This window comes from Clarias gariepinus, chromosome 4 (genome assembly GCF_024256425.1).
Source record: "Clarias gariepinus isolate MV-2021 ecotype Netherlands chromosome 4, CGAR_prim_01v2, whole genome shotgun sequence".
In the NCBI taxonomy this organism is placed as follows: Eukaryota; Metazoa; Chordata; class Actinopteri; order Siluriformes; family Clariidae; genus Clarias; species Clarias gariepinus.
In genome coordinates this window covers 14,367,762-14,380,921 of record NC_071103.1, presented here as the reverse complement: position 1 = coordinate 14,380,921, position 13,160 = coordinate 14,367,762, and the positions used below count along the sequence as shown (strand labels likewise).

General features: G+C 38.4%; 2 protein-coding genes across 9 annotated transcripts in view; both read left to right on the top strand.

The window, feature by feature from the left end:
* The first annotated feature begins 148 nt into the window (after positions 1–148).
* leng9 (leukocyte receptor cluster (LRC) member 9) lies at positions 149–8,098 on the top strand. Of its 2 annotated transcripts, XM_053494083.1 has the most exons (7): positions 149–250; positions 340–452; positions 3,835–3,949; positions 4,211–4,329; positions 4,416–4,573; positions 4,673–4,841; positions 5,118–8,098. In XM_053494083.1, exons 2-7 carry the CDS (start codon positions 404–406, stop codon positions 6,035–6,037), a joined length of 1,530 nt encoding a protein of 509 aa, XP_053350058.1. In that variant the 5' UTR covers positions 149–250; positions 340–403; the 3' UTR covers positions 6,038–8,098. The 2 variants fall into 2 exon arrangements, with proteins under 2 accessions (XP_053350058.1, XP_053350059.1); XM_053494084.1 differs by lacking the exon at positions 149–250 and having other exon boundaries at positions 4,214–4,329.
* Positions 8,099–10,985: 2,887 nt separating this feature from the next.
* Positions 10,986–13,160, top strand: part of ttyh1 (tweety family member 1) — a 28,019-nt gene continuing 25,844 nt past the window's right edge. For all 7 annotated transcript variants that reach the window (XM_053494777.1, XM_053494776.1, XM_053494775.1 and 4 more), the window contains exon 1: positions 10,986–11,551. The gene's annotated coding sequence lies outside the window, so the exon portion shown is untranslated. The remainder of the gene's footprint in view (positions 11,552–13,160) is intronic.

The following is a 13,160-nucleotide window of genomic DNA, read 5'->3' as shown; positions in this document are numbered from 1 at the left end:
CTGATCTAAATCTATCCATCCGTCGCGTTGTACAATAACGATAAAAAAACCTTGTTGGAAAAACTACAAGGCCCATTATTACGACGTCACATGACGTTCACGGAAGTAAATAAACTGCTAACACGTCTGTATGTAGATACTAGCTTCATAGCAACCCGGTGTTATCGTGTCCGCCCGAGTCAGTAAATGTCAGTGCATAGTAACAGTGTACACGTAAGTTATTTGCGTGGTATCCAGGGTGACGTCATAGGTGCGCTGACACGCCTTGCTCTAGGTGATTTCCTTATAGTAGCTTCATATTTTTCAGTGGAGCTCCCTGTCCTTGTGTGTATTTTTTAGGGAACACATTTACTACTACCGTAAGTTAAGTCGCCGCTAAAAAAAAAAACTACCCGGATTTATTATGGAGGCTGCTGAAGACGAGAAAACAGAGATAGCACAAGCTCAAGCAGGTATTTACTTACACCACTGATCATTTAGTGACTTGAATTATAATAGTTTTAACTTTGTACAATGTGTAAAAAAAAAAAAAGCTATGTTTGGAAGTTGATTTGTGTGGACGTTTACTTAGGAATAAAATCATTGAACAGACCAGAAGTAATATTGTAATTAAAAGGTGTTGTGTAAAAAAAATGTTTAGAGTAGATTGTTATAACAATATGAAGTTGTTTTGATGTATTAAAATTAAAAATGTGTTTTGTTTATCTTATTTTTACCCTCCAAGACTAAATAGACGTGAGATAAGACGCACACACAAAAGATTTTTATGACTGTACGAAACAAATATAATGCAGAGGTTCAATTATCGTTAATGTATGGACTTTAAACCGTGTCACGTGACTAATTATGGCTTCCGGAAATATCTATAAATATTTAACTTAAGCCCACCTGTTTTCCATCCCAAGTTTATAATGTATTCTTGTTATTTTAAAGTAATGTAACTATAACAACTCAATTCTAAAAGCAAGCTGTGTGAGAATAAGGTGTTTTCTTCATACTTCTTACCATTTTAACCTTTGTGTCCAGTTTTACTTTGCAGAGCTTTTAAACCAGAAATATCACAACTATTTCAACAATTGGGGTTAAGGTAAACTTTATTGTGTGGACGTAAATGGTTAAAATGTTGAAACGTGAATTAGAGCTATGCCAAACGAGAGCTGACGTTCACCTTTATTGTACTTTATCCTCAGAACATGTCAGAACAAGTCAGACAGTCTAAATTTACCCCCATCGCTTTTATTCTTACATTTTCTTTCTATTTAGTTCAATGTAGTTACATTACAATGAACAACAGTCAGGAATACGATAATAAATATGTAATAAAGAAATAATTAATAAGTTAAAAACTATAACGTCAAATTTTTTCTTTTAACTTATTTAATTTCTTCCTGCCCATTGTGATTTAAAGCGAGAGGCAACAGCGCCCCCTTGTGAGACCTGGTTCATGTAAATGAAGTGCAATATTGCTGCTAGCTTTCTTAAAGAGGTCCTATTATGCTTTTTCAAATATTTTCTTTCATGCAGCGTGTCATGTAGCTGTATGTTAACATAAATCTGCACTATTTGTGACGCTGACAGTGCATGATAAATGGAGTTTTTGTCTATTAAAAAAAAATCGAGGGCCTCCAAGTGGCGCAGTGGTAAAGTGCTCGCCCTATCATCCGGAGATCGCTGGTTCGATCCCCGGGTGATGCTGTTAACAGACGCCCTGATGACCACGTGATCCAGAGTCACGCGCTCTGTTTATAACTGAGTGCTCGCCCTATCATCCGGAGATCGCTGGTTCGATCCCCGGGTGATGCTGTTAACACCTCACACAGCCGGAGGCCTAGAGAGAGTTAATTGGCTGAGCTTGGCTGAGGGGAGGGATGAGAGGTACTCTGTGCTCCCACATTAATGACGGCTCTACAAGCCAATCCGTCTCCGTCTGTGAGCTTGCGCAGGCGGAGGGAGCGGATAGCGCTGTTACTCCGAGTGTGTTACGCCGGCCCCACGGTGCATGAGCGAGCAGTTTAAAAAAAAATGGTCGGTGACGCCACGTGGATCGAAGGAAATCCCGACTGATTGACGGTGGAAGCTTAATGTGGGAGCCTCCAGTGACGGGGTGGAATTGGATACTACTAAATTAGGGGAGAAAAATCGGAATTTTTACTCTGTTACGAATCCATGTTATACGTCGCGAACAACTTGCCCGCCCACATTCTACATCACGAACAACTTGCCCGCCATCTTACAATTAACGTTACCACACTCTTGTTAATGTGACCGAGCATTCATGCCAGGTTCGCTTAAAAACTTTGTAAAATATAAAAACAAAAAATGTGAGCAAACTAAATCCTTTTTAACTGTTTATTCTCCACCATTCACCAAAACTTTTTTTTTATCATTGGGGCTTGCTGTAGCCTCTACGGCTAACCCAGAGGGAAAAAATGCCTCCGCACATGCGAAGTGGCAGGGCGCATGCGCACGGCAAGCCCCGAGGATAAAAAAAAAAAGTTTTGAGGGAGTAGTAGTAATGGTGAAACAGCGCTGCACTTATTTGTTTGGACGAGAAAAGGAGAGATTGTTGTGGATCATTTTCTTTTTCAAAGATTTTTTTTACCGGATTATCTTTGACTGGAAACATTCTATGGACTTCTCACCCTCCGTCATCGGCCTCTCGGACCTCATTAACCCCAGTGAGACCGAACCATTCTCGGATAACACGCATACAATAAACACGGACTTCAGACATTTTTCACTCACTCGCACACATACCGTTTATACATAGAGTTTGTAAATATTGTTTATATCTTTGTTTGGTTGTGGTGCACCTTTTTCATTTACTTTATTTAGTTTTGTATAATACACGTTTGTGTTATCTACTTGTTTGTGTTTGTCTTTTTTGCTTTTTTTTGGTATGTACACACATACAATAAACATGGACTTCAGACATTTTCCACTCACTGGCGTTCATGCACACATACAGTTTATTATATGTAGTTTGTAAATATTGTTTATAACTTTGTTTGGTTGTTGTGCACCTTTTTCGTTTACTTTATTTAGTTTTGTATAATACACGTTTGAATTATCTAATTGTTTGTGTTTGTCCTTTTTGCTCACCGGACGCAACACCGACACAAAGATAAAAGACCTTTAGATTTTTGTAGCCACAGTTAATATAAAATTAGCTGGTCGTTACACGGCGCCATCTTTTCTATGTATTGATGGGTCTCCAGAGCCGTCGTTCAGTTATGGTCATGGGCGTTTCGTTTTCCGACACACGCTGTAGCGGTTGACCAGTCATAAATCACCGCGCCATCTGATCAATCACAGCAGTGAGGGCTCACGGAAAAGAGGGGTTTAGACAGACTGAATTCTCAAACTGCTTCACACGAGTCGTTTACGAATCATTTAGAAATGGGATAAAATATATATATTTTTTTGAGAAAACTGAAGTGTTTTTTGAACTTGCATACATGTAAACCTGTTTTAAGAGACTCATTAAGCAATATTAGCAACCTTAAAATGGCACAATTGGACCTCTTTAAACGAATAGGTCGTTAATTTATGAATAACTTGAAGTAGGTTTAACTAGTTTATTGAGGCAGTAGGAATCCAGTCATTTGTAGATGCAAATGACGAAGAGAGTTAAAAAAACATCTAGTGGTGCTTTAAACAGTTACTGCTCACAAGGTTTGGGGTTTAGACCCCAGAACAGCCAGGCTGCCACTGTTGGGCGTTAAAGTACCCCTATTATGCCAATTATAACAAGGAAGTGCTAATTCCAAAAAAAACCCAAATCTGAACGACCTGGTTAGTGTGGAAATAACCTCTGCATTTGTCCTCTCTTAGATCCTGTAGATCCTGATTTGTCTAAGCAAAAACCTCAAGCAAAAAATCTTAATGTCTGCAAATTTTTCCTGATGGGCAAGTGTCATTTTGGAGACCGATGTCGCCTTTCTCACAGGTTTGTCTGCCACTATAGTGGTATCAGTGCATTATTGTCAAGGTTTAGCTAAATTTTAAGCCTAGAGTGCCATGGTAATTAGCTTCTCTGTTCTTTACTGTAGTGAAGTTTTCCTACAGCAGGTGGCATAGTTTCTATAGTGTTTGTTTGGTAAATGTTTAAAAGGTTTGATGGAGGCTAATATCTAAACCACACAAAGTGAATGATGCATTGTTCTTTCTTTTCTGGTTTGTCTCCTCTTCCCTTTTTTCCCTCACAAAGTAGCACATCTGTGCTTGCTCATCAAAAACCAGTGCAGACAGAAGAGAAAGAATGCAAAAAAAGTAAAACTAGAAGAAACACAGGCAAAACAGATAAGGTCAAAGTCGAAGAAAGCAAAGGTAAAAGCTGAATGTACTGTACATCAGTGTCAACATATGTCATATCGTAAGCTTATTTATTTTACTTCTTTTATTTCTGCCCCAAGGGCCTGAGAAAAAGCTGCGTATGCGCACGGCAGATGATGTAATTTCCAGGATTCTGTGGGATAGCTCTGTGGACCCAGCTGACTTTATAGTAGGCCACTTGGACCGCTTTCTGGGAGTACTGGAACGTCCTTTCTCTGACTTTTCATGGGACACTCAGGTGCAGAATGCATAGATAACTATTTCACGTTGCACTTGTTTTTAATTTTGAAAACCTTGCATATACAATGTAATCACTTGACGTTTTTTATGTTTATAGGTATGCGACTGTGATTATTCAGAGGAAATGGCCATTCCTCGTCACCGGATCCAGTACTTCACTTATAAAGGTCAACGTGTGTGGGACAGGGACAGTCGAACTGACCACGTTTTTGGCTCCACGGGACAGTCTGTAATGTCTCCATTTGATAGGGGCGCTCCACCACAAGGTAAGGCTTAAAGGCATTTTAGAGCACGTTTGAGTCATATTACATATTACACCTTTGCTCTATCTAATCATGCTGTTGTTAAGCAAAATATATTTATCAGTTCAAGTTAATATCGTATTCGGCAGTTCATTAGTGCTGCCTCGCTCACTTTGCTCCTCTGCCTAATCATTGTGCTAAATGATGCATATTTAATGTGTCTTTTATGACATGTTGTCTAATGTTGATCCTTAATGTTTGTTCCCTTTGGTCTCATTACTAAAATGACACAATCCATAGATAATGTTGCAGCAGATACAGCTGACGGGGAAGAATTGTCTGTTGAGAAAAATGAGCAAGATTCCATAAACTACGACTTAACGGGAGCTGCAAATGAGGAAACTTTTGGTGATACTGGAGGAACGTTAGACTCTAGCGTAAATATTCAAATCGACAAAGACTGTGAAGATGCAGGTCTAGCTCAAGTAGCAGAGGGCCTTTCTGTCTCCCCAGAAAACAAACAAATCACAACACAGGATGAATGGACAGACAGCTGGGACAAGGAGGATGCGAAGGTGGAAGAGGCGGAACCTGCGCAGCCCATACCTCAAGAGCCACTCCCAGGCCGTAAACCACGCAAGCCCACTCATTTTATTTGTTTTCGTGTGAACTCACCTGCTGCCTTAAGGGCATTTCAGCTTATCCAGAGGAAAGTTCTGACCCACTTTCCCCAGTCAGAGTCATCATGGGTGAAGCCAGAAACTCTGCATGTTACTCTGTCTTTGCTTTTCCTTCAAGGCCCAGAGGAGGTGTTTGCTGCAAGCGAGCTACTTCGCTCAGTGGTTAAAAACTTCTACAAGCCACCAATCTCTGTGTCCTTTACTCCTAAACTGAAGCACTTCAATGGAAAAGTCCTTAATGTAGCCCCCCAGCCCTGCGCGGACGTTCAGAACCTGAACGCTCCTATTCAGGAAGCGTTCAGGGAGAAAGGCTGGCTTCATCGCGACTCACGAAACCCCATCTACCACCTCACACTAGCTAAAGTAACAGAAGCAGATGGAGAAAGGATATTTGAAGAAGTGTGGCGGGTTAAACTGGATAAGCAGTTAAACTTTGGGAAGCTGACCGTGGACAAATTGCATCTGTGTGTTATGGGTGCTCCACGGACTGCTGATGGATTTTATGAGACAGTGTGTTCTGTGCAGTTGCCCACGGTGTAACAGCTTAATGTTAATCATAACAAGAACCAACTAGATTAAAAAAGGAATACATCAAAGTAACATCACATCTGTACTGTATTTACCTAATGTCCAAATTGTTTATATTTGTGTATGTAAATATATGCAAAATATAAACAATTTATAATGGACACGCTGATGTACATCATCATATATTACAGGTTCAATTACATAAAAAAAGAAATAATTTAAAGCAGCAAAAAAACTTTTGATGATTTCAGGTGTTTGGGGACCTTTTGGACTAATAGTAAACCATTAGTCCAAAAGTACTAACTAATGTTAGTAGTTATATACAATACCAGTCAAATAATAGAACACAAGTTTGGATTTATTTCTTATTTTCCAGAACACTAATGAATTTTTTGATATTTTTTTTAGTTTTTAAACTTTGAAATTACCCATATTCTATTAGTTAATTAGGTAAAAACAGCCAACTGTGATTTTTAGACATAAAGGATAGCAGTTCTGGAATAGTTATCGCAAGAACAGTATTGTCAAGTGTATTTGCAAAACCCATTAATCACCTTGATGAAAGTGAGTCTCATGAAGACCATCCCAGGAAAGCAAGACCAACACACACCTCTGCTGCAGAGAAATTAATTTCGAGTTACCAGCCTCAGAAATCACCAATTAACACCTCAGATTAGAGCCATTATGACGGCTTTACAGAGCATAAGTAGCAGACACACCTCAATATCAACTGTTTACAGGAGATTATTGAATATCTCGGATGTTTATTTCTTTAGACCCAAAATCAGGAAAGACTATGGAGTTAGAAGGTGTGTCCACAATTTTGACTGGTAGTATAGATTTTTGTGTAGATTTAAGTGAGATCAACAACTCAGAGATTTATAAACTTACACTGGTCTCTATTACTACAGCACATTATACCTACTGATCTGTTGTCATATAGTTACTGTAGATTTTATGATCATGGTTGTGTCACAGACACAGAAACAATTTGTGCAAGTTAGGGTCGTCACATTTATTACAGCAGTTATTTAATTAAAATAATCTCTTTCTACAGTCATTTATTAGATTTCACAATCATGTTTATACAACAAGAGACCACCAGGTATGTTATTTGCTTTATGAGTTGCGTGCAGTCATGTATTACTCAGCAAGATCTCAAAACTCCTGAAATCCTCAAAAGTTATATTTTGCTGCTTTAAATCATATTTTAAACTGAGCATTACCTTACATCATGTACAGTTTAAATAGAAAATTAATTAAATTGTCAAGTATGAGTCATCTAAATGATTGTTTCAGGACTGAAATTGGCATGAAGAAATTTATGAAGTCTTTGTATACAAGTCTTCATCAGGGAACATTTGGTACCCTCAGCAAAGTGGACTTTATACCTTTCACCTTCCCTGTTTTATAATTTGACTTTTGCCTTACTCTGATCAGCCCTATAATTAAAACCACCTAGGTTTTAGGTTCCCCTTATTCCAACAAAACCGCTCTATCCACTCAAGGCATGTCTCCACAAGACCTCTGAAAATTTCTGAACAGAATTTTAGCAGCAGATTCTCTTGTGCTGTAAGTTGCAAGGTGGGGCCTGAATAGATCAGACTTATTTCTTCAGTACTTTTTTTTTTCAGGGTTTTGTGATCCATTTAGCTTTTTCCCCACCAACAAAAATGTGCCTTGGCTACCCACGGTCCTGTCACCAGTTTACTGATATATAATTGATAATTATTGTTATTTAATTTCCCTGGTGGTAGTGTCAATTTTATGGCTGATCGGTGTATAGATAAACACGGTTATAGAAGGAATTCATTTAACCACACACGTATTACTCAAATAACTATGGCTCCCCCTTTGAGTCTGATTCTTCTCAGGGGTTCTTTCCAATGTCATCTCAGAGACTCTTTCCTAGCCACAGTTGCCTCCAGGTTGCTCATCGGGGACAAGCTGAATTAAAGTTTTAAATTTTTTAAAAACTGTTCTGAATTTTTATTCCTGTAAAGCTGCTTTTAGATGATGTTAATTGTTAAAAGCACTGTACAAATAAAATTGAACTGAGTTGGATTGACTGCATTAACTGTCCTGGAATGTGTCTGTTAACGCACTATTCATTTCTTACAAGCTATGCATACACAGCATTAGAATGAGTAAACAAACTATTAAGAAGTAAAATAACTGATACTATTCATGGATCAATAGTTTTGACCAGAAGCGAACAATATTAGCTACAATATTCCTCTCCTACACCCATTATTGACAATATAATTTCTCACACTTAAACCCGTTGAGAGAAAATAGAGGTGCCATTCAGACACCATTTTTTCCATGTGATGCTACAAGAGAGCAAATAATTTTTAATAAATTAATAAATAATTTTTATCAGTGAGGGTAACACAAAATATTAATGCAATACAAAAAATGCATATGTGGTTTAAGAGCTTAAGACAATGTTCATATCAAATGTTACAATAAATATATATTTTTTTATTAATGTTTAATTTATCCTTATTAATGTATTTTGTGTTCTTAGATGCTTTTCCGTCAGCCCCAGTAAGTCTGGCAATTCTCCCTTGAACTTTCTAAGCAACAAAGCATTTCTGCCTGGAGAGCTACTGCTCATAAGATAATTGCATGATTATGAGACTGTAGGTTAAAGTTTAGACACATCCTCTATGTTATCCACCTTCCCTTAGCATGATCTTTAACAGTAGCTTCAGCAGAATAGAAGGTTGTGGTTTGATGGCACAAGGCGCGATCAGTAGCAAGAAGAAAATGGTTCCAAATTTGTCTCAACAATCCAGAATGAGTGCTGGCAGCACAGAAACATGATAGAAGATTCAGAATATTTCTCTTCCTTGTCTGGGTGGCACAGTGGCGTAGTGGTTAAAACTGTGGCCTCACACCTCTAGGGTTGAGGGTTCAATTCCCACCTCTGATCTGTAACTCTGTGCTTTGTGGATTTCTTCTGGGTACTCCGGTTTCCTCCCATAGTCCAAAGACATGCAGTTTAGAAAAACTAGAATTCCCCTTATTGTCCGTAGTGTGTGCTCTGAAATGGGCCCTTTGTCCAGGTTGTACCCTGCCTTGAGCTGTACTGTAGGTCTTCTGGGATAGTTTCAGGCCCCCATGACCCTGTACTCAGGATAAAAAGTATAAAAGACTCAAAAGTGCTACTTTATACTTTGAACAACACCACATTATTACATCACTGTACAACTTGCTTAGTTGCTAGACCAGTTCACTATCTGTAGGTTACAACGTTAAATGCAACATCAAAGATAATACACCAAATTAGGTACTGTAAGACTATAACTTGGTCAAATAAAAATTGACTGTACATGAATTAATAATGTGCTGTGGATTTCTCTTTTTTAAAATGGTCAATGCTATAAATTATTTAGCAGTGACTAAACTGAACATGTGTTTTCAGAAACTTTTGCAATTTGGCAATAGAATCATAGATTTTTTGCTGAGCATTTTCAGTAATTCCTCAATGATTCCTAATGTATGAAGAATTCTTTTCATCTCGTCTCTTCGTGGGACCTTGTGGGCATTCTTGTCTTATTACAGGGTGCACCGACAATACAAACACACTGGGATCCGGCCTTAGTAATCTCATAATTTTGCAGTTTGTGTGAAGAAATTTCTGATATGCTTGTTTATCATTTACTCATCTGCCAAATGCAGCTGCCAAAGTTCTTCAGGCATAATCATATCTTTCTTTCCTGGCATCCCCTTTTTTCAGAAGCAAAGAAAAGCCCACTGCGCTTCCCCTCTCTTCATCTTTCACACAGTCATACCCCCATCCTCACATCTCTCTTCTCTTTTTCCCTCCCTCTCCCTCTTTCTGTTTGCTCACTGCTTTATTTGTCTTCATTGTGTTTTTCTAATCCGTCCATATTGGTCGAACCCTGGCAGAGCTGCAGCTCTTCTTTAATCTCATACTCCAATTCAAGTCTCCTCATGTAAAAGACGCCTGATGTTTTCGTGGTTTTTAAATACCTTTTCTGTGTGGGAAAAGCATCAAATTAGATCAGGTTGTTGCTTTATTTCTCATAAACATACATACATACATACATACATACATACATATATACAGTATATATAGAAATTCCAGTAATTAGTAATTCGATGCTGGAGGGATTCACTCATGTTGAGTTAACAGGATGTACACTGGACTAATTTTATTCTAGACAGTGTTTATGGTCTTTAGCTCATGTGTGCATTTTCAGCTCTTTTCTAAAAGTGCTCTCTGACTTCCAGCCTCCATTCCATCAGAGGCTGTATTCTCTAAATAGAGCCCCCTCCTTTTGTGTGTGCGTGTGTGATTGGGTGGGGGAAGCATGTTTTAGCGTCTTGGTGGGGACTAAATGTTCACAATTTAAATATAATGTTCAAATGTAGGAATATCTGATAGTTTTGCCTTGTTTTGGGGGGATATTTGCCTTCATAATAATTAGCATTTTCCCCACCCTTTCTGTTATTCTAACATTTTTTACTTTAGTTTCCTTCAGGTTACTGAGGTTGATGTTAGGGTTGGGTAAAGGAATAAAATTAATTATAGCTGCTTCAAAAATTATCAAAAGAAAGTCCTTATAGTAATAATGAGACAAACGTATGTGTGAGAGAGAGATTTTGTGTGTGTATGTGGGGATGATGTTTTTATGTCTTGGTGGGGACCAAATGTTCACAAATATAGGTCTATCTAATAGTTTTGCTTTTTTTTTTTTATTTTTTTTAATATTTGCCTTTAAAATGAGTTTATTTTTCTTTTACATTTTTACTTTACTTTAGTTTTCTTTTGGTTCCTGAGGTTGAGGTTGGGGTTGAGTGTAGGAATACCACTGATTATAGCTGCTTCAGTGGAAGGTCCTCATAAGCATACTAAGACAAACGTGTGTGTGTGTGTGTGTGTGTGTGTGTCCAACTTCACTTGCCATTATTTCCCTCTGTAACATCTCTGAGGGAGCTCTAAGCACACACAGCCTCAATGACAGTTTCAGTCCAGCTTTCTCGCACTTCTGTTTTTTTTCCCGTTTGATCTTTGAAATAGTAATTTTTTAAAAGACTAAATGTCGTGTTTGATCTCGGTGCTTTGGAAATTGCGCGGGGATGACAGAGGCAGTAATCTCGCCGCCATCCCGGATGCTGCTGCAGAGTGCCATGATGAAGTTGGTGTTTGAGGACTGATGGCTTTCTGAGGAGCTTCTTATCCAACCACTAAAAGCTTCTTCCTCTGTCATTTGTCACGTCGTTTTTATTACCATTTCATCATCGTTCTCTGTCAGCTCTCCATCTGCGAGTACCCTGCCTACTCCAGCTGATAGCAAACACACTGGTTTAACCGTGTAAACCTGCTGTTTTCTTTCACTAAATGCCGCGACGTCTCTCAGTTACTATGCTTCTTTTCACAAGGCAAACAAAGCGACTCGTCGGAAAGCAGCGCGCTTCACTCAGTGGCATCTAATCGAAAATACACAGAAAGAGCCTTGGGACTCGAGCAAACTTCCAAAAGTACAAATAAAGGTAAGCAAATGTTTAACAAATAATATCATTTGTATCGCTTTAATTCGCTCATCAGTTCTATTCGTTAAGGGTTTTCTCCTGTTTTAAGACATCCCCCGTGTTGGTCTGTGTGTGTGTGTGTGTGCTGCCTGAATGGAATTCACATTCAACCCATAACCTACAGTGCTATTCCGATTTTAATTTCAATGGAAATGGTTTACCTTGCATCAACATGCTTTGCTTGGATCAAAATTTGATTTCAGCACTGTCTAGTCCACGCAACATAATGGGAGCTCCCGGATTTCCCAATCTCACAAATCCAATGAAATCGTTATTTGTCTTCAACAAAATGTCTTTTACCCTCAACAAGAATTCCACCTTCTACAATATATAAAAATAAACAAATGTATATAAATGACCCCCCCCCCCCCCCCCCCCCCCCCAACCAAACCCAACCCAACACATTGCATTTTGTACCTTTAGGAAACCAGTGTTGCACGATCTGCATACTGAAAAGTGATTGGCTCTCATATTTTATGACATCATAACCTTGGCCGTCACATGTTCAGGATCAATTCAGATTTTCGGTAGATTCAGCTTACACCCCCCTCTTTTTCTTAATCGACCAAGGAACTGAGGTGAGATATTTTTATTCTCATTACATGTATTGATGTTATCATGAATAAGGGTGGGAAACATTGCCACCTTAGAATTACAGGTTAGTATTTTAATAATAAACCTATCAGGTTGTTCTCTATATGGTTTTTGAGTTACTTCCCACCTTCAAAAAAAAAAAAGAAGTATTCCACTAGATGTGAATAAGTGTGGCGACACAGTAGCTTAGCGTTCGCCTTGTACCTCCACGGTCCAGGTTCATTTCAGTTCTCCCAATGCTTGGTGGGTTTCTTTTAGGTTTTCTGGTTTCCTTCCACAATCATGCAGATTAGGCTAACTGCTGTATCTCCTGTAGTGTGTAAATGTTGACTGAGGTCCTACCATGGTCATAAAAATGTGAATAAATACAGTGGTTACCTTTACTACAGAGGTTCCTAGATAGATGGATGGATCCATAAGTGTACAAATACATGTAAGCTATAACTGTTCCTCGGATTGGCTTCAGATTTACCGTACAGCATTACCAAAAAGGTGTATAAATAAACATAATTTATAGGTGACTTTATGAGTACCAACATTATACACAGTTGGTATACAGTATGCAGTTTCTTCCTGTTCTAAAAAACGACATTTTCCTTTCTCAAAAGGCTTGTTGATTGCATATTGAGCTGAACAGATGAGGCGTGAAGGGAGCATGGCAAACAAAATCATATTTATCTAAAACCTTACAAAATTCATATGTATGTGATTATAGTTGTTTTAGGTTCTGTACAGCTCTGATATGTTATTAAGTGTAATAGTATGCCTAAATTTTTTATGTTCTTGTTTTTATAAAAAGATTTACGCTGCCACTGCTTACTATGGCTGTCGTGCCATGTAACAAACATACTTCACAATCATGGCTATGACTGATCTGCTAAATTGCGTTTGTTTCAGCATATAACCCTTTAATATTGAAGGCTGATTTTAAGTTGTTTTCACAGCTAGAGAAAGCCTTCAGGGCCATAAAATATTG